The sequence below is a fragment of the Centrocercus urophasianus genome, unplaced genomic scaffold (genome assembly GCF_019232065.1).
Source record: "Centrocercus urophasianus isolate 14NV4802_14NV808 unplaced genomic scaffold, USGS_Curo_1.0 seq_14, whole genome shotgun sequence".
Classification (NCBI taxonomy): Eukaryota; Metazoa; Chordata; class Aves; order Galliformes; family Phasianidae; genus Centrocercus; species Centrocercus urophasianus.
The window spans coordinates 19,855,344-19,877,734 of record NW_024884586.1 but is presented as its reverse complement, the minus strand read 5'-3'; the positions used below and the strand labels follow the sequence as shown (position 1 = coordinate 19,877,734).

Here is a 22,391-nt window from a genome sequence, read left to right as displayed (position 1 = left end):
CATCAGTATGCACTCTCAGGAAAGCATTGTAGTTGCCTTCTCAGCACAGCTCAGAAATACAGCTAGCACTTCATCCCACCTCCACAGCTGTCTCTGATCCCCAATATCCAAAACTTGCAAAGGAGGGAAAGATCCTTCCATCTGCAGAACAGTTGAGGACAGGCCAGCCAGTAGCCTACAGGCTGCTCTACCAGATGCTAAAGAAGTTCCCAAGAGCCACACTGACTGGGGACAGTAAGTGTAGCTGAAACCCTTGGGTTTCCTCCTTCCTCCAGTGAATCTGTCACAGGCCTCTTCAACGTAAGGTCTGAAGGTAAGAAGTGAAGCTTTCAAGTCATGCTTTGCCCAGCTGAGCGGAGAAACAAAACACTCAAGGAAACTGAAATTATACATATAAAAAATAAAACTTTACAGGAAATAGCTAATATTCTCACATGCTCTGTCACATACAAATACTGAAAATCATGCAGGTAGGAGTTCATGTTGTACAATTATAATGGTTTTATAGAGACATATATTTTCTTTCTGGATTCATTTCTGATGTGCTCCTTAGGACATTTTGTCCTAAGGATTTGTCATTTAATCTGTTGGGGTTTTTTTGCCACTACTCTACAGACCTTATATCCACATCAGAAGATTGCTTAAAAATTACACCCCCTCTGCTATTCTTGTAAGCAGCTGCCAAAATAAGAAGGTCCACGTATAGCCTCTGCCGGTAGTGGAGCAATTGATGACAAGGCAGAGAAAACACAGCAGAGCTTCGTAAAAATGAAAGCAGACCTATTAGGGAAGAGGAAACACAGGTTTTTGTTAAAAAATGGCACCTAATCTGAAACAGCATTTTCTCTTTCCATTCTATACAACTGCACTATTAATCTTACATGTATAAGGGAAAGGAACTATTCATGTCTGCACTGTGAAATGCAGCAAAGGAAACCACAGATTTGGATGTGTTAGACAAGCACTCTAGAGGCAGGATTAGAAATGCCAGAGGTAGGATCAAGTCTCCATAAGAAGTCATCCACACAAAGAACACCAAATAATTTAAACTCCACCTTTCAATCTAGAATACCTTACTGCGACTCTGATAATTTCATAGAAAAGGTTATTAAAACACACACATACTTAGGAAGATCATCTACCACCACCAAGTCACAGGAAATATTCTTAAAATGAGTCCTACACAAAAGCTGTGTCGTATTTCCTGCCTACCTTTACTATAGCAAGCAACAGGACCAGTTTCTGCAATCCGGTGAATGGGGTCAAAAGAAAGTAAAAGGGGAAAAGGAAGAAAAGTTTTGGTTATCTTCAAAGCTTCATTAAGAGATACAAAACAAAATCCAGGAGCAAAAATTATAATTGACAAAATGGGAAAGAAAAACAAAATCAATAGAGGAGGAAGTTTTATTTTAAGCTTCAAAGAGAGTATTAAAAACAATGGAGAGCTTAGAAAAGTATCTGTACAAGTATGTTATTCAACAATGTCTTTTTAAAAGATTACTTGCACTAAAAAAGACCCTGTAGAATCGGTTTGATAATGTGATATTTACAGAGGAATATACAGTAGGGGCATTGAAAGCAGAACTTTTATTTGAAAGGAATATTACACAAACTGAATACAGACCCTACAGTTTGCAAATCTTCATTATGGTTGTGCGTTTCATTATATTTTGATTAAATAAAATCTGATTTCTTCTTTTTCTCTAGCGGCAGCTCACCAATGCAAGCGCAGAAACAACAAAATTATCAAAGCAAACCCATCCTGGTAAAGAACCTCATTATGACATAAATTTTGTCATTCAACTTAGTGAGAGCAGAACTCAGGTCTACCAGAGATTTAATATGGCTATTTTTGGCCCTATGTGTCAATCCAAAGGGAGCAGGAGAAGGGGGAGGGAACACTGCGACGGACACAAGGAAACCTCTCAAAGAGGTGAGTTTAAGTTTTAGGTGTGCAAGAAATATGATGCAGCATGAGACCTTCTGTCAGCTTCCCCTACACAGGATGCATTTTCGTAGACAATCTTTTCACTCAAAAAAACCAACATAAGTCACATTAGCAAAACACTTTATTATCTATACACTGGGTCTATACCAATAGATACATCTGACTACAGAGGACAGCTAATCTCAGAGCCAAGTCCAATGCCCTTCTAATACACAAGGCTCGCATCCTTGCTAGCCTGCATCACACATGACAACAAACTATCCACTGTGAGCAGATTTGGCAGCCAACAAAATTTTCCAGTGCTTGCATGAAGCAGAACTCATTTCATTGAGAAGATGGCTAACAACCCAGAATGAAGGCTGTGAACGTCCCTCACCGGACAATTTAGGATTGCAGCCTGTGGGAACTCAAATTCTTCTCCTGCTGAGTATCCTCTGTTGCTTACTGCTGACATGGGGTGTACCTCTATACTTTTCAAAGTCCATTATTTCATAAAAAAGGGCAAATATACAGGTTTTCTACATAGGGCAACATCCTTGACTCCGGAAGGAAGCTACATGCCAAGAGCATCCAAACAGAATACTTTCCTTACAACCAACTCACAATCAGCTGAGGAATTACCAAAGGAAAAAAAATGAAAGAAAAAAAAAAAAAAAAAAGAATAATAGTAATGAGAAGAAACAAAACAAAACAAAAAACAGCCTAATAGTTGCTTTCCTTTCTTTAAATCTCTCTTTTAGCAGAAGTATTTCACAGAGTTGCTCAAATGAAAACCTGTTTTACTGTGCAGAAGAGACACATCAATCCTACGGGGAGAAGACAGTCCTTTGAATTGGACACAACATCTGGTAACAAAAAAATCCAGGCACTGAGCCTGGTCTTTGCTCTTTCAGCAGTTTTTGTTCAGATTTGTGCCTAACACAAGAAAAGCAAAGTAAGATTTAAGCATCTAACAGGATAATATTATTCAGAAGAAAGAAAACCAGAACAGTCTGCACTTACCACATCCAATTTGCAAAAAACAAAGATACTCAGCACATGTATGAATGGCTTCTTTAAAGTAAGAGAGAGAGCAGAGTTGATCTTTATTTTCATTATTTAAAAAAGCTTTTTTTCTTAAAGTAAATATTCAGTCTTTATTTTACATTAAGTGCTTTTTCAAAATTCTATGTCTTCACAAAATTGCATTTAAAATTTGAAGTAAAATGTATTTCAAACAAAAATACTGTGCAACTTCAGCACTCTTTTTCTCTCTTAAATATTGAAATAAATAAAATAGTTAAGTCTTTTTTCAGTTTGTTTTTCAGTCAGTTCTACTGTAGATTAATTCCAGTTTGACCTGGGTTTATACACATGCTTAAAAGAAAGTGAAATCAAGGCTTTAAAAAAAATTCTTTGTATTGCACCGGCTTAGGGCATCCCCAGAATTTCTCTGAACAGTTGGTAGCCAGCTTCCCACAGTCCAGGCTCCTGTGCCAGATGAAACACAGGGACGGAAGGGTCAGGGCAAGGAGAAGTTATCAGAAGTATCAAAGCATCCTGGCTTCTCTCGACATTCTTCTGAAATGTCTTGCTTGAAGGATGCCAGAGTCCACGAGGGCAGGGCTGACTGCAGAGGGAAAGGCAATAAAAAGTAAAACTAAACAAACACAAATAGACAACAAAAGCAAGTGTTCAGAATAAAGCAAAAAAAGCACAAGTCAACCTTTCAACACTGTTTGCATTCTAGTTCTTTGAAAATATAGCTCGACAAATTCAGTTTCAACTGACGGTGGGAGCCATAAGTAAATACAAAGCAGACAAAAGAAAGATGATGGAGCATATCCGAAAGAAAGACACCAAAGGCTGTCAATTTTTCTTACTGTGAACATAATTAAATCACCTTCTTCATTCAGGTTATATAGCTCTCTTCTCTAGAGGCTACGATTTTGTTTATGAAATCCTGCTCTGATTACATTGCTATGTTACTAATTAGTTGTACAGAGCCACAAGCACATGCAATACAGCACAAAAGAAGTTTTCAGAAGTCTGAACCATGCAGATAGCAATATGATAACCTCAGAAAATAAGTGAAAAACTGCATTTTGCATTTTCATTTAATCTATGAATGGACTAAGTTGTATATCCCAGGCTCCTGAGCTTAAAATGTACATCTGTTTATTTCTACAAAAAGGAGTGCCTTCCCCTCACACCTTTCTCACACCTCATACCAGTTCTGGATGACATGATTCTGTGATTCTATGACATGAACATCCAAAATCTTAGGAACTGACAGTGACAGAAGAATTCAAAGATACAAACTGCCTGTATCCTCTTAACAGGGGTATCAGAACTTGTAACTACAACATTAGCTTTTTTTTCCCCCCCTTAGACGTTATTATAACTTGCATTCTCTGAAGTTGGCAACTTTAAACTTGTGGAAATATAACAGGAACACTAAAATGGTTTGAACCTAGCTTCATTACCCTATGGTATTTATACAGGTTGGGCTTTTTCAGCCCTGGTAAATATCTGGCAAACAGAACAAAAGTTGGGTAGAGTATACTGCAATGGCTCAATCAGCAAAAAATAATCCTGGCTTCACTCCTACACTGCAAGGGTTTGTCAAAACAACCCCATGCCAGCATGAACACATGTATATCCCTCATCCTTTACATATAACTCATAGAGACCCTTTTTAAATAAATAAGAAAAAAAAATTGAGAAAAAGAAATGAGCGTTTATTGGAAACATCTACATATGCTGCAGCACAAAACACGCTGGGAAGATTCTGCAGATTATACAATAAAACAACTCCCAGTAGGGTCAGCACAATGTTTGCTTGAGGAGTAGATTCAGTAAAACTGCTTGCCATGTGAAAGAGGGAAATTGCATGAGGATTCAGGTTTTGAAAGCTCCACGGTTTGATGGCATTTGAATAATAATTTTAGGACCTGTCTCAAAACATCACAAGAAGAATTAACCAAAGACAGGCAAAGCAGCCAGGAGAGAATGCAGCCGGGACTCAGCCATTCTCTGGGAGCATTTCTGGTTGCTCCACGCAAACCAATGTTCTGTCTTTAATCAAGAGCCTGAGCTGAGGACTGTAAAACAGCAAATTGGAACTCCAAATGAATAACTAATGTAAAAGCTTAAAGGCAAAACAATGTGGGGATGGGATTCTAATAACACATTCTATTGAAACAAATGGCCATCTCAGGGCTTGTCTACACCACACCACAGTTAAGTGTATTTGTAAGGAGGTTTCATTCAATAAAAGCAATAGCTAAGAAAGCTCAGTGCTAATTCTTCTGAAGCCACTGGCAAATTTCTCTTTGGACCCTGTTTCAGCAGCCCAGGCAAACATACAGGTTGTCATTCATGACCTTATCACATGTGCATTGCTATTCCAAGCATACTACGTATACAAGGAATACACATTCAACCCACAAGCCACAAACCTGGAGGGAAGAGGTGCAAAGTGAAGTAAAACAGATTTCAGCTCCATCCTACTCTGCTATATGCCTCACAATCTCCCTTTATTTCAGGTCATTTTTGTAAAATTTGTCATATTTTCTTAAAATTTTTTCACTAAATACTACCATGTTTAAATTTTGAAGTGTTTTCATGCAAGAGATGAGGTCTGCCCCTTCTTACACATCCTCTAAGTGCCATAGAAGGAAATACGTTAGAGACCAATGCACACTCCATATAGCCTTTGTTCTCACTACGCAGCTGCCCAAGCAGCACGTCACTTCCTTATTTCCACACTCTCCCATCTATGAATCAGTTTGCAGAGAATGGCTCAGGAAATTCTGTGGCTTTTCTAAGATCCTTTAGCAGTAGAAAGGGGCCGGAGAAGACAGCTAATACAATTAAATAAACAGAAAAGTCTGAATTTAGGACCTGAGATAAAACATTCTTTCATTCACATTTCGTATTGGAACAGTTTTATTCTGGTACATGATTTGTGTGGGAGAATATATGTTTCAGGAGAATCTCTGGATAGACTTGGCTAACCTTTCTCTAATAAGGATGTCTTTGGAGGAGGACTGGAAGAGCAAGGCTTGTGATTAGTTGAAGGACTGTGCCTTCAAAGATCTCCTTCTTATAAAGCTCAGAACAGCAGGTTTCATTGAACTGCTGAAATCACTGGGGAATACAGAGCATCACAGTTCTTTCTGATTTCAAAGATGACTTTACTTTTCAGGTACAACCCAGAATTCACACTGAAAACTCTTTTTATGCCTTCCTAGTTTGGTTTGGGACTTATGCGTCTTTGAGGATACATACAATTGGCACTGTGCAGTTCTCTAATTTCTGACCTGGCTATGCTGGTCAGGTTCCACTGCTCTGCCTGCTCAACTAAACAGTGAGATGTAGATTTTATTCCTCAGGTTGATTATCTCCATCTAATAAAGACATCCTGAGCAATTTGAAGACTACTCTGCTCTCCATAACACAGAATCTATTTAACCTTCTTTCCTTCCTCAGGACTAGTTGGAACTAGTGACCATCCATATACACATAAATGGTATAAATAACAGCGATGGGTGTTTTTTATATGCAGTCATCTGTAATAAATGTCAGCTGGCAGTCTCTGTGCACTATGTGAGTTGTGGCTTTTTTCTCAGGGCACTGCACTACCCAGTTGTCACAAAAATGGGTGGTTAGGTTGCGAAAGGATTAAGACTGTATGCATTGTTATAGTAACTGCATTTGTGAAACTAAACCAAGATTTAATAAATTATGGGCATCTGATTATTGTTTGTATTCCAGAAAAGCCCAGAATGTGTTAGGCATGGTTCACAAAAGACAATGGTAAGGACTCCACTTGGAAAAAAATGTAGTTAGAGTATGCTTATTTTGCAGTTAATAAAGTGACTGGAGTTTTGAGAATGACATACCTGGATAGCTTTCAGCTAGCTAGCTCAGGTTCTACTAGGACACCGGTCAGTACAGAGCTCAGCATGGGCTGCAAGAACATGCACCAAGCTGGGTGACTAGAGCTAACTGCTGTAAACTTAAACTACTGTCATCACTGCACCAGCAGCCGCATACAGCTGGCTGGTTCCAGCTAGGTAAAGCATCCACCTCTCAGACAGCCAAAGGCAGCTAGAATGAACAAAACTCTTTTCCTATCCTTCTCCATGACTGACATGGACACAAGAAGTAGATACAAAATGGATGCAAGAAATCATGCTGCTCTTTGGCTCTGAATATGGCACATTTCTGCTCCCTGTTGTTCACATGGCCATATCACAGAGCAGCAGAAGAAAAAGCTGTATTTTAAAATGAGAGAACGCAATCCTAATACCATAAATGTGAGTGTAGGGATTGAAGGGTTGGAGAAACAGAAACATCAATTTGAAGTTCATTTTTTTAATCTAAAAGATTTTTCATGTTTTTGGTATTTCCTTACAAACTGGGAACAACTGTACCTGCAGGCCAGATTCTGCTATGAGTTTTATGAACATGCATGCAGTGGAAATGCACTGGACTTCACTGATATTTTACAGTAAAGTCAGTATGGAACAAGTGAGCCTACGCCAGACTCATGGACTCATAATTAGGGAGCGTCTTCTATCTTTACTGTCATTACTCTTCATTTTATTGTCTGTATTGTCCATATATATGTCTATGCACACATATTTCTGGTCTATATTTACCTATACAAACTCTCAGGATGATACAGTAGTGCAAGCTAAATCCTATTGCTTTCTGGGATTTTGGAAGAGCAGATGCCTATATGCCTGTGCCTCACCTCTGGAAAAAAAAAAACTGAAGTTTTTGCTTTTAGTGAATGCAGAAGAGTGGCAAAATACTATAAATTTATCTGACATGTTCTTTCAGAGAGGAAAAAAAAAAAAAAAAAAAAAGACTAGTTTTGGAATGAATTAAATCAATTAAAGTATACTTCTCCATGCCAGTGTTAAGTCAAAATACCATTGTTTTGACACTTGGATGATTATAACACACCAGCAGGAACAGAATAGCAACAGGAAAAGATTGTAAATATGGGAAAAAGCTCAAACAAGGTTCCTTCCTCATAAGAGTGTGTGGCTCTTTCATTCTGTGTTTCTATGCTAGAAACACATAGAGCTATTTTGCAACATTTCGTAACACATCTAATTCTGAGGGTAGTATATTAATGTAATCTAAACATAAGTAACACCATTCTGGATTTACATTCAGGTACATCCATGTACCCCTAACAGAAGAATCTTGCTACTGCTTCTTTCATGCCTAAAGTCAACCAGAAAAAAAAAAAAAAAAAAAAAAAAAAAAAACATATTAAAGCAGAATGATTGGATCCTTTAATTTTTTATTTCTTTTAAGGTTTATGGAAACAAAAAAAAAAAAGGCTGAAAGAGCCCTCACAGATAGTACTGTGACAACCCATCAAAAGAAGCAAGAGAAATGGAATCCATCTGGACAGGCTTCATTCATGTACTAGAACAATATATATCCCAAGTCTTTATTACAAGGCTGACATTTTAATTCTGGCATCACACACACAGTTGAAGGACTAGGCACTGCCCAAATAAATTTCTATTTTATCTCTGATTTGTTTCTACAACAAAGATCAGTCAAGGGTCTCTTGAAAATCCAGAGAACAGTGATTTCACAATCAGTGAAAGATATTTCAGCCAGGACATACCTTTCAAATCCTGCTGCATGTTTCCTCCTTTCTGGGATAGTCGCTGGGAAGGGAGTCACTCTCTTCTCCATTGCCCTTGGAACTTTAATGAGTATTGCTTTGGTTTATTTCAAGAGAAGCTATTGCAAAGCAAACAAAGTGTCTCACAAGACACTACAGAGAGAAAAATCTGGGCAACACAGAAAAAATGCTGTGAAGTAAAATTTAAAAATGGAAAGAAAAGTATAGGTGAGGTATATTTCCAGATAATTTCTTCCATGATTCTGCTGCTCCATCTGTTTTGTCTTTGACGTCTACGACTTGCAATTTATATTCCATCCCTACGCTTGGAAATTTCTATCCATGAAGTGAAGGTTAAAAAAAGAAAAAGAAAAAAAAAAGTAGAACTGAGCGAGGAAGAGCTGAAGGGGTGCAGGTAGGAAGAGATCTATTGTAAAGGTGTCCAAAGGAGAGATGGAAATGTGTTCCCCAAGGTCATGGTCTTCAATGGAGCTGCTTGTGTCTTCAAGCTGTTAAATACAAGTGCAGCAGGTGTACAAGAAGAGCCAAATTCCACAATAAGTGCAAAATCTCAAATGCAGAAGCCATCACACCAAGGGTTTCCTTGTCCTCCAAGGAATTTCATCCACAGTGGTTCTCTAGAAACAGTTCTATCATCAAGTAGAAATCCATTGCTTTTTTTTTTTTTTTTTTTTTTTTTTTTTGTATTTTTATTTAAAAAGTAACTTTTTCTAATAATATATAGATTATATAAATAATAATAATTAAAAAAAACTATTTGGGTTTGCTTTCATGTTCTCCAACCCATCTCTATTTTATGTGGTTTGCCAATATATATATTAAAAGAGAAGAAAATCAACTCTGCTCACTATTTAAAAAAATATTAAATCCACCTTTTATGTTTCCAGAGAGAAAGAGAAGGGCAGGAGGTGGGAGAAGAACAAATTAAAATGAAAAGGAAAAAAAAAAAACCAACAAAAAAAACAGGAAAATCAAAACCTTCTGTCTCTTCAAAATGGTTGTCAAGAACTTTAAATGCTTGTGCTTTCAGTGTACACCCCACAGAAAAAAAACAAAAACAACATCAACAATAACAAAAAAAAAAAAAAAAAAAAAAAAAACAACACCCAAGGACCTAAAATTAAAAAAAGAAAAAGATAATAATAATTCTAGTAGTAAAACGGACAGCAAATTGCTCAGAGTTTGTGTCTTTTTAGTTAATTTAGCAGCTGCCCTTTTTGTCTGCAGAGGGAGAGCTGCCACCACAGCCACCTCCTCGGCTCGAGAGAGGCTCTTCTGCATCATCCTCGTCAAAGCCATGAAAGGTCGAGGTGTCGCTTTCTGACGTGGAACCGAACAAGTCCTCCGTAGTGCGTGTTGGCGCTGCTTCGTCCCTCCTGCCTTCTCTTCCCAAATGAGCTGACATGTATGATGAATATATCAGCACATGGGTTAAGCAACAGGCATCATCATCATCATTTTTAAAGTATCATTACTATTAAACAATACAGACTATCAAGCTTATAGGTGTGTGTTTGTACGTGCCCGTGTACCTCAACAATATGCCTTGGTAGAACCGCAGTGAGAAAAATAAACAAGGATCAGTTTCTCTTACAAAGAAAAAAAATCTACCATTAACACAGGTGCCCATAGCCATGGCAGCGAAAGGGTTAATCATATTTTCCTCTCTTCAAAAACATTAAAATATTTTCTCGTGATTACTTAGATCGATTTTAAGAGATATTTAGCACATATAAGTAATTAGACACCATTAGCTCTAAGCACAATGACCGTCCTTCAGACCGGCATCACCTTTTACAACTTTATTGCTATTGAAATGTGACCCATTAGACATCTCATCAGCCTCAAGACTTTTATCCCTGCCCATCACCTGATCCCAAAGAGCCTCCTCTATAGACAAAATGACATACGTTTTGAAGACTAAGCAAAAGTAAGCTAAATAAATACTTCTATTCTGATTTCATGGTATCTCCTTCAACGATACCTCCACCACCCCCAACAACAACAATTCAACAATTAAATCACCTAAGAAGAGATCTGTCATGGGAAATACTGAAAAGTGCAAGAGTATGTTAATCCAACTTTCAATATGGAACAGGTAATTCTCCACACAGAACATGAACAGCCATAACAACAATAGCAACCAAAAGAACTGTTGAAAACAGAAGTCAGATACTGAAATCTGTGACAGTACGGTTTATTTTCTACCTCACTCAAACACGTTACGTGATTAATAGAAATAGTGTTCAGAATCTCTCTCTAAAAATGACAGAGAAAAAGATGTCTCTCGTGCCTCAGCAAATGAATGTCGGTTTGCAGGGGACAGCTGTTTTTTAAACACAGAAACACTAACATAACATTAAGTAACCAACTATTTGGTCTTCACTCCAGCTACAGGAATCAGCCATATAACTGCATGGTTAAGTAAACTGCTTTGCTTGAGAAACGAAGAATTAAATCCTGTTCACAGAACGAAAGTGGATATAACAAAATAATTGGCAGATGAACCACCTTACAGAGATGTGATTTTAGTGGCTTTAAGAAGGGAAGAAACAAGATGATTTCCACGACCTCTCTTTCAGTATAATGAAAATGTTCCCCATTATCAAGAAAGAGGAAGATGGACACCAAAGACTTTTCATTGTTTTAGTTTACAGATTAGTGTGTGGTTGTACCTTAATCACTTTCATCACACATCAGTCACATCATTGCAGAGCCTTATGAATGACCCAGGGTGGGTCAGAATTTGTACAAGGATAGCATTTAATGGAACTGATTTTGCACAATTTAGGTTACATGCTGATCTACTTGTTCCACCACGCTAAGCCATCAAGGAAATTAATGTATTTCTGGTTCATCCTGATATAATCACCATAGCAATGTTTAAGTAGAAAAAAGTATGGATCTGTCTCACTGTACAGTCTCAGGACAATGCTGAAATAAGTTATATTGAACTACAGCAGTCAAGGGGAAGGGAAATGATCTTCCAAGTTGGCACCACAGACCGCATGAGCTTTTCCCTTTAAGTATTAAGAAGCAAACGCGTATCACTAAAAGGTCCATGTTACTGTTTGTGCAGCATTCTTTGGGAAGCCTCTGGAGAAAACCAAAGGGTTCACCGCTGGTCCCCTGGTGACCAGTCAGTATCACTTCAGAAGATCTTCAGAGGTCACAACAACTGCAGAAGGCAATTCGCCAGTGAGAGTCTAATCCTGCTCCCACTGAATTTGACTAGAGGCTTACTATGAATTTCAGTGGGAGTATGAGCAGGCCATTGGTTCAGTACAAGAACACTTCACTTTGCACTTCAGCCATCACACAACAAACATCTTTTAGTGACCATAGCACAGAAGTAGCAACAATACTGAATTTCAAGATCTCTTTTGTTTCCACGTTTATATTTGAAATTCTTATCACCATTAGTATCACCACTGCCCAGAAATAACAGAACTGAAAACTTGGGCCTAAGTTGGAACATGCAGTTATTAAAGGTCTTCTATTTCCTCTACCATTGCCACTACCTCTCATATGAGCTATAAATAACTGTTCAGCTGGGATAAAATCAAAAAAAAAAAAAAAAGAGAAAAAAAAAGAGAAAAAAAAAGAAAGGAAGGAAGAAAACAGCAGTCCAGAAATAAAGACAATCCAGAATGGGAAAGACACAATTGCTTACATTTAAAAAGAGCAAAGGGAAGAAAATGGAGAAATAAAAATGTCTTTAAACAAAATTAATGATAGTCATCTTGTAAGAGGATAATTCTTGACAGCTACCCCCATCCCTACCCTGTAATTTCCTCCCTCTTTCTTTTTTGGATGAAAAAAATGCATGAAATGCGTAATCAATGGAAATGCTTGTCATGCAACTTTCGTAAATCTTGTAAGTAATTTATAGTTGTAATTGCAGCACTTAAGACAGAGCCCATTCTTTAACATTGTTTTAGGGTCTTCTTCTTCTGTTAAAGGAACAACTAGTACATGTACCGAAGTTTGTAGAAGTTAATAAATACATTAAAATTGTATTACTTCATAAGATCTCATTAGCTTAAAATTGTTTTTATGACAGAAAATTTTCCAATCATCCTTTTCCACAAACACAGACAAGAGGTAAGACCTTGTCTTCTATTCCCTCCCAAATCTGCTGGCTTTCTTCAAAATCTTCAGGAGCAAAAAACAAAATACAAATACACTTTTATATAAGAAAGCTGCAAGAAGTCACCTACCAGAGCGCCCACAGTCTGAGCACGACACAAGTTCCTCAGGCCGGCCACTTTTTTTGTTCATATTGGAGCCTCCAAGGCAGAAGTCACAGTAGTTATTGGGAATGATGACCCCATCTGGTCCTTTCTGGGCTGCAGTCAGGTTAGAAATCAGATTTACTTAAAGAGCATTCAGTTTGGATATTTCCCCCTTTTCTTAGCTACGATGTTAAATTGTTGAGTTTGCAGGCCACGCGAAACACTGTCAGTTAGAACAAAAAGTGAATTCTGTGAATCAGAAAATCAAAAGTGAATCACCTCCATCTCAGGTACACCGACCGTACGCTTTAGCTATTTTGTTTGCAATGCACTTCACCAGTTCCTTTACAATGCAGCTGGTCTGGTCCCTCATCAGGACCTGCTGCCAGACATCCCTGAACAGTTGAGGGAATTCATAATACACACAAGTATATAAACAATCCCTAGTGCAGAATCAGACCTGAGCTGTCAGTAAGCCAAGCCTGGTTTTTCAGACAGCAGCCATAAACGTAAACACACAAAGTACAATTGCAGAAGGGAAAAGCACATTCCCCAAAACTCCAAAACCTACAGCATAGAAACCTAACTGGTTTTATTTCTAAAGCTTTCTTTTTGAAGAGATTACATCTCAAAGTTGTAGAGTCTTCTCATTCAAAAAGTTAGTTCAAATGCTGATAACTCTTTACAGTCGCAGTCCCTTCAGGGTGATGGACCCAGGATCATACCACTTGAAGTAGACTGTGCATGCCCAAGAGATGAAGGCAAGGCAGCAAGTCTGGCCCAAGTGAGCATCCAGCACAGGTGCAAAGAGTTGGCCAAGGGTGGAAATCTAAGCTGCTGAGATAAAAACTTCAGCCAAGAAAAAAAGAAGGGAATTTGAGTTGTTATTTTCCCGCTAGCTGTAGAGGAGAAAACACACAGTGGATCTTAGGTAGAAGGGAAGTCTGTTCCCCTAGAAAGAAGAGATAGGCAGATGTATTTAGTATTCTCAGGTTGAGCAAAAAAACATCACTGTTTTTTTTTCTTCTTCATAGCTGCCATTTTCCTCCTTTACTCTCCAGAGAGAGAAAACTTCCTGTTTCTGCCCAACCAGGAGCTTGGAAAGGTTTAGAGGAGCGGGAGGAATGGTCAGCATGGTCTATGTTTTTTCTTTTTTTAACTTAAAAAAAGGTAGATATACTTCTAGCAGTATATCTGACCTGACTCTACTCCATGTAGATTGCTACAAACCAGAAAAAAATGAAGACCTTTAAACTGCGCCATCTATATTTAATTATCTTTCTAATGCATATTTTGTAACTTGCAGATTTTTAACAGATGTTTTGACAGCCTGTATTGATGGTCTTTTTGTCCACATTCAAATTTCCCCTGAAGAACAATGACATTTTAAAGGGCTTCTGGTAGCACTCCAAGACACACACTTAAAATTAAATTTTTCTCAGAGTTCAATCGGTTGTTGGATTGGGTGCATCTATTTATTCATTCACTTCCAGCTGTTGATTATCTGAGCTTTTTTGGAAATTGGCAGCTGAAAGACTGCAAGTAAGGTGAAAATAAGAAAAAAAATTAAAAAACATAACACTGCAAATACGCCATTCTCTTCCCACACAATCACCAAGTTCCTGATGTATTTACGAAACAATGGGTTTTACTCTGATATGGTGCTGTTAAGATCTTCAGTTCTCCCAAGAACAGACATAAACTCCCACTCTTTGGTTAGCATTTTGCCATTTAGCAGAGAGACATTTAAGACACGTGTGCAAGATAAGCAAAAAAGAACAGCAACCAGGTGGAAGCCTAGCACATCGATTCATTTTAAGAGCTGTAACAAAATGGTCATAAAGTTGCTGCTTGTACTCTTTTTTTCTTTCTTTTTCTTTTTTCTTTTTTTCTTTTCTTTTTTTTTTTTTGTTGTTGTTTTTGTTTAAATAGCAGATCTCCCTAACATTTATTTTTCCCACAGCAGCCCCATTCTGTGAAAGTTAAGTAATTGTTTATATTTTGCTCCATCTACAGAGTGGTTGTACACAACACAAACTCAGTAAGCCCAGCATTCAGTGATTTTTTTGTTCCTTATTACCTCACTTCTCATGTGAATTCCTTAAAGTGCCTTACAGATACTAAGAAACCAATATTAACCCTCAGTGAAGTCAAAGTTTTCTTTTTTCTGGGCCCTAATTAAACTTCATGGTGAAGAGGCACCGCTGGATTTTCAGCTGGAAAGCCTGGTAGTAAAGTGATTAACCAGCTTCCTCAAAAACACACAAGAATTCTGTGATGAGGCCACAAATAAAAATAATCATCAAAGGTGTCTGCCAGCACCATAATAAGGAAAGAGCTCTAGTATCATGGTGCAGAATCATATAATTGATTTAACACTCAACATATGCTGACTTAAATTTTTCCAGTACATCTCATGAGCTTAAGATCATGAGATCACCAACAGTCAATCTGGAAATAGGACAGGTAATCTCATGAAAATATGTGCACTGATCAATTTGTCTATGGTGCATTGCACAGGCGGATGCCTGTTTTGCTATTGAGGAGGTTCTTCTAGACTGTAGTCTGTGTCTAGGTGCTCATTTGTTGCTTGTCACTCACAAATATGGACACTGTACATGAAAAGCTGTACACAGATTAGAAGTTCTGAAGTTACACCAATGTTGTCTTAACCAATGCATCTTCACAGCCAAATCATTCAGTACGGGCAATGTTAGCCTCTCCAATGCTTTTCCATTCTAACAGGTGTAACAACTGGAATGAAACTTAAGTCAAGCTTCATCAGTACTGTTCAGTGAATTAAGCCCTAGGCTAAAGCACAGAAGGGTTGAGAATGAAGAGCCTTACAGATGACAGTAAGAAAGCAGAATTCTTACTTTCAACTGCTGGCTTTTTTTTTTCCCCTGGTTTTGCGTGTGTGTGTGTGTTTATGTATGTGTGCATGTCCTTGCAGTTTTAAGTTCTATTTTACAAATGAAGAAATTAAGAAACAAAGCAAAGATAGAAAAATAAAATGTGCAATATTCATGAGAAGCATATCATACACAAGAAGTTCAGCCCTAATTCCACCCCTTAATCAACAAAACTACTCACAAAATAAGTAAGGGAATGGATGCATAAGTGAAAGCAATTAAATTACTGGAGACTAATGTGTTGCTACTTTTCATTTGAGACATTGTAATTAACTAGGAATACACTTTTCTCACACATTAATCACAAAGTAGAAGGTGTTAGCTTAAGCCACATGATGGCTCAGCTAATGAGAAGTAACTCACCTAGGTGTGCTAGCTCAATCATTTTGATTGTGCCACTATAACCAAGGATTTTGTCTAAAAATGCTCACACAGATTCAGAAACCGTTTTAAAGTAAAGCTTTGAAAAACAGCCATGGTTTTGTCCTAACTTACACAAAACTCTTCTGATTTTCTTTTACATTACAAACTGCAAAAACAGATCAAAAGCTTTGTGGAGCTTTGAGGAGTACTGCCTGAGCTAAGGTGTTCTCGTAGGGGGGTATACTTAAATCAGTACCTCTTGCCATTCCAACTTGGTCTCACTTTCTTGTTTCATCAAAGGCCCTGTCTTTATCTACATCTGCTCTCAAATAAGGAGTATACTGCTTTTTAAAACACTTTTTAAAAATGCATTAAGGAAGATCTGCACAGGTCAGATGATGGTTTCACTGTACCTGAAAGCTGATTCAAGTGAAGATAGGAGTCCGAAAATGAAGCCTGCATTTCTAAATAACTTCGGAATGCTTTTACACTGAAATACATTTCTTCATCCTGGCCTAATCAAATGAATTTCAAAATATGTCATGCAAAGCTGAATACATTTATTATTAAAATATAGTAACATTATTCACAGGAGTCCTCCTATAAAACAGGTACCGTAAATTGATTCTATAGTATATCACACAGTAACTTTGCTCTGTAGACAAAACATGAAGAGCTAAACAAATTGACTGAATTTAAACATTTAAGATCATAAAATGGCTTAGGTTGGAGAGCACCTTAAAGATCATTCAGTTCCAACCCCCTGCCATGGGCAAGGCTTCTATCCACCAGATAAGGGTACCCAGGGGACCATCCAATCCGGGCCTAAATGCCTCCAGAGACAGGGCATCTACAATATCTCTGTGCAGCCTGTGCAAGTGTCTCACCACCCTAAGGAAAAAATTTCTTCCTAACATCTAACATAAATCTCCCCTCTTTTAGGTTAAAATCATTCTCCCTTGTCCTGTCGCTATTCAGGCTATGTGAAAAGTCAGTCCCTCCTTCTGCTTGTAAGCTTCTTACAAGCACTGGAAGACTGCAATGTGGTCTCCCTGAAGTCTTCTCTTCTCCAAGCTAAACAATTCCAGCTCCTCAACCTTTCATCATACGAGAGGTGCTCCAGCCCTCTGCTCATCCTTATGGCCCTCCTCTGGACTTGCTCCAACTGCTCCACATCCTTCCTGCACTCGGGGGGGTCTCAGGCTTGGACACAGTGCTCCAGATGGGGTCTCATAAGGGCAGAGTAGAAGAGGATAATCCCTTCCCTCTCCCTGCTGGCCACCCCTCTATTGATGCAGCCCATGATACCTTCTGGGCTGCAAGCTCATGTCAGCTTTTTGTCATCAGGACCCTGAAGTCCTTCTCCACAGAACCAGTCTCAATGAGTTCCTCTCCCAGTCTACATTCATATTGTCTCAACCCAAATGCAGCACCTTGAACTTGGTATTGCTGAACTTAATAAGTTCTCATGGGGCCACTTTTCAAGTGTGTCAAGCTCCTTCTGGATGGCATCTCTCTCTTCTATTGTGCCAACAATAATTTCAAATAAAATAACTTCTGCGCTTTCTTGATTTTGAAGGCAGGGGTTCTGAACAGAATTCTAGCTTCCCTTCCTCTCTCCCAAATCAAAGAAACTAGAAGTTATGTGCTCTCTTTAATAATTAAAAAGCTGCTTGTAGTGAAATAACATCAAGAAATTAGGGTTTTTCTTCTCAACATCATCTTCTGGAGCCACAAAACACAGTAAGAGTCTCAGTTTCTAGCTCTCATGGCTGAAGAGAATACTTCGAATGAAAGGCAAGTTCAAAAGAAACAGATCTGGATTACAATCCCTAAAACACTTAGAGGTGGAAATCACAGTCACAGATATTTCTTCAACCTAGGTACTACAGCATAATACTTAGCCATCATGTAAGCTGTGCATCTAGGTCTGCCAACATTTTACCTGTTTTGTATCTTGTTCCTAAGTCTGGAAAGGCAGCAGAGGAGGACCAGAGCACAGCTCAGGGTTGGGGCGGGGGGGCTTGTGCATTGTTTATTTAAATGGTTACAGTGAGTTGGCTACAATCAGACACAAATGCACTCCCAAAAGGAATTTTCCTTACACATTTTGTCCAGCTCTTACTTTTTTCTTCTGGGCCTGATCCAAAACCAATAAGGTCCGTTGAAGGTTTCAGTTCAATTCAAAAGGCCATTTACTCTGTTTGCAACAGAAATTTCCAGAGCACAATAAAGACCATGGGAACCTGCGTGCAGGACTGAACCAAGTCAATGCACTTTGCAACAGAGAAAAAGAGGCAGGGATTTGCCTTTTTTTTTTTTTTTTAATGAATTCTACAAGAGTCTTTGTCTGATGCTGGGTAGGGCCCAATTTTCATTTCTGACACCTCCCTTCATCTCAGTGCCAAAGTACAAGTCCACCATTTGGCCACCTGTGCAGCAAAATGCTGGCCAAGAGCCTGCGCCTGCCTTCACAGAGTCCCTTGGAGGACCTGGTGACAGAAAGTCCCAACCTATGGCATAAGTGGCCATGTGTTCAGCTTGCCTTCCCCCCACCGCTGACAGCACTCATTCCTCACAGGTCTGGCCCGTTTCCATGGCGACTGCAGTGCCAGGCTGGGCCTGCCTGTGGTCTTGCCACCTGTTATTACTTCATCTCTCAAGTGTAAGGAACTGAGGCATGGCCCTTTAATTTGCTGCTCCCAATGCATCTGCAGAGGATAGGCAGGTTCAAGCAAGGCATTACAACAAAGAAAAAAAAAAAAAACAAAAACCAAAAATAGGTATTTGGGAGAGAGGGAAGAGAGGGAAGCACTCAGACCATGGCTTTTTTTGAAGTATAGCTTCTGAGAGAAGAGCAGGACAACACCTGGCTAGAGCCGCAGTCACATGTTGGTGACACTGCTGTGCTGACGTAGCACAGTATTTAACTGCATAATTTCTGCTTGGAGTGAGCATGAACCTGGGTCTGTAGCCCTGAGAGCTGCTGCTCTGTTCTCAGCACCAACCTCACTCCTCTGCACAGCCCTACACTTTGCTACCCTAGGCTCTCCACACCGCCCTCCACTGCACAGCATGAGCACATCTTTTGCTGGCAGCCAGAGAAGCAGGCTGTGCTGCTGCAAGAGGTGCTGCCAACCATTCACAAGAAATACGGCCAGTTCTTAGCAACTGCATTTGGTCTCCTTTTTGGGTTAGTTGGTGCTGTGAAGAGAGAGAAATCTATCGCCTTCACACAGTTTTTAGCAACTCCAACAGGCTGCCTTTGCTACACGCTCTGTGCATGGAGAGAGACAGCCAAGGAGCACTACAAGCTGCAAGAAGGGAGCGCTACCAGAAGCAGGCATTCTGGAGGAGTCACAGAAAGCCTCTGTGCAGGGGAAGGAAGAGCAATTGATCACATCTTTTACAGGAATTGATATGGCCTTACCTTGAACAATGAAGGAATGGGTTGGCAGGTGGGCAGCGGGGGGCAGAGCAAGGGCATACGGCATGAGTTATTGAGATCTTGTAGATCTGGGAGATCAGTGCTCCTGCTTCTCAAGGCATACTTCATACAAATGTCAGTGCAATGATCTCAGATATTCTTATGCAAGAGCACCTAAGACAAGGGCCAAAATCCCATTGCTCACAGTGAATCATTGAGAATAGACCATGATCTAACTCTCCAGTGCCTCATGAGAACAAACAGGAGATAAGAACAGTAGACAAAAGAATCTGACATAGTTAAAACATAGATTTTCTGATTTTGTGAGGTTCCTCTCCTGACACTTGGCCTCTAGCCATTGAAATATAGCATTCCTGTCAGCACAGGAAATACAAGGAGGGATCGCAGTGACCAATATGGAGCCCAGGCTAGCAGCAGCCCTCAGCATTCATACAACTGGAATATGTTGTAAGCTTTGGCTCTAGAAATTGCTAATTGGAGCAATATGAGAAGGCAGAGCACCTAAGCTCAAATTTTATCAAATCTTTTGGGTCTTACTTGCTTGGTTTGAAATCTATGCTGAGGACAAAAAAGCATGGAGATGGCAAGAAAAAAAAAATATATATATATATTTATACACAAACACATAAATAATATTGTTCTGTCACAAGAACAGGCACATGGAGCAACACATGGTGTTCAATTAGTCAAATTGGAAATATTTTCCTACAAATTACTGACTGGTGATTCTCTGAGTGTTGAACATCTAAAACGATGCAGGCTCTGTCCAAGGAGAACATGAAAATACAACACATACACACAAAAAAATAAGCATGCACACACACACACAAGGAAAAAAAAAAAAAAACCTTCTAAACAAGTCAACCAAAGGCTCCCTATGGGTCTCTGTAGATAATCTGAGATCTTCCAGTATTCCAAAACTCTATCTTAACATCTTAAGATCTTAACATCTCAGAACATCTCACTTATCTTAACATCTCAGAACATAGGCACTAAAAGTCTAAGAAATTTACAACTGCAAACAGAGTTTGAGTGGAAATCATTATTCATTTCCAGCTTCTTTTAGTATTCTTTTTTTCTTCATTAAAACTAGCCCTAGGAAAAAAAAAAAAAAAAAAAGAGAGAGAGAGAGAGAGAGATTAAACTAATGAGAAGTCAAATCAAGGCAATGTACATGTTCTCACTGAAAAGGTACCTGCTGCTGCAGGGTCTGTTGTCACAAGGTGGGCACTGATGCACCCTTGCATTCAGATGTGGCTCCTATCATGGCCCCAGTGAGAATAAGCAGTGAGGCAGGGAAAAAGTAGGCCTGATGTAGCTTTTCAAATTGATGCTGCTTGTGGAGAGGAACAAACAGCTCATCTCCAACCGAGGGGCTGACTCTCGTCATTTATTCATGGCCAGCCCCCTGCCTGGATGGAAATAAAAATGTTTCAAAGATGACTGCGTGGGGGAGCTGGAGGACAGCTTGAAGGCAAACTGAGGTTAGCACATTAATTTTTTATCTCTGGAGACTGGGTATCCAATTATGCTTAGAGTACACAAACAACTTTAGCTGGTCTCTCCAGTAGCGATTTATCCACATCATAAAATCTGCAATGCAACTGGGCACAACAGGCCAATACCACAAAATAACATAAACAGGTGGTTTTACAGGTTAGGTGCTCAAGTTTGCAGAGTGACAGGAGTGCACAGAACTGCATTCTTGTTAATTAAGCTTACTGCAGGTAAGACTCAACTTGCACGTGACAGTTAGGCCAGCAACAGTCAGCACAATGGGCTTTATTTAGAATCATCTTTGGCCAAAGTGCTTGTGGGCATAAGTTCAGTTGCTGTTTACTATGCAGCTGCCTGTAACCAATGCTTCACACAGCAAAATGCCACTGAAGGTTCTTCTTCTTTCACTGGGAGGCAGTTTTTCTCCATGTAGACAGACCATCCTATTCTCTTGGGAATTAAGGAAGCGCATTTATACTAGCACACTCATTCATATACATTTCAATAGATGGAAGTCTAATGTAATTCCTATATCAGAAGTGTCTCCAAATTTGTGAACACCAGCTGCCCCCAGGAGCTGGCCTGTACCCATACAGATGGAATAAAACAGCAAGTGTTTTGTAGCAGTCTTGGATGCACCCTGAGCTCACAAATCTCACACTGTCAGTGCCAACATGTGGAGGAAAAGGCAGCAGAAAAAATGCTGAAAATGGTGTGGGGTTATTTCTTTTTATTGGTGGACTTGAAGAAAAGGGGAGTTGACTCTTTTAAAGGTTTTCTATAATCTCTTTTTCACAAGACCATATTCATGCCAAAAATCAGAAAGCGTGTCAATGATAAATGGGTGTATAGGTGAAGGCAAGACTAAGCACTGAGGAAAAACTGTATCTGTGCCAAAGGGCTAGATAAGACGTACAAACAAAGCAGCTAAAGCTCAAACAAAGCTCAGGCCAAGGTGTTTTAGGAAAGGCAAAAGCAAGAGAATACTGTTGAACTGTCTTTCCTGATGCAAAGGATCATCTACAGAAAGGAAGACACCTGAGTTGTAAATAAACCTTCTGCACCTCCCAAGGACAGTGAGACATCCCAGAGAAGTGAGACTTGGGGTTTGGGTCAGTCTTCTTCTTTAATACACATCTCTTCAGTAGCTTTCATTTCCAGATAGGTTGTTCCTATCTAAATCTCCTCTCCAGTCCCTGGATAATTTACCTAACTATCCAAATTGGTCTATGCAGGAGGAGAAGAGTAAAGATGAATGGGTTCGGGTGTGCAAGAAGCCATCAGGTCTTGAGCTGGCTCTAGCCAGGGCATCAGTAACTGAATCTTG

General features: G+C 39.2%; 1 protein-coding gene and 1 long non-coding RNA gene across 6 annotated transcripts in view; both read right to left on the bottom strand.

Moving 5' to 3' along the window:
- The window catches only part of DPF3 (double PHD fingers 3), a 159,587-nt gene that overhangs the window by 18,462 nt on the left and 118,734 nt on the right, over positions 1-22,391 (bottom strand). For 3 of the 5 annotated variants that reach the window (XM_042814597.1, XM_042814598.1, XM_042814601.1), the window contains one exon: positions 12,830-12,958. In XM_042814597.1, coding sequence (XP_042670531.1) covers positions 12,830-12,958 — 129 coding nt within the window. Of the gene's footprint in view, positions 1-9,510; positions 10,008-12,829; positions 12,959-22,391 lie in introns of those variants that run through there. The other 2 variants (XM_042814599.1, XM_042814600.1) reach the window with 1 other exon arrangement.
- On the bottom strand, positions 1,569-9,491 carry LOC122158155. Its single transcript, XR_006168150.1, has 2 exons — positions 8,589-9,491; positions 1,569-3,557 (listed from the first exon to the last, which is right to left on the bottom strand). It is a non-coding gene; the product is annotated as an uncharacterized LOC122158155 (long non-coding RNA).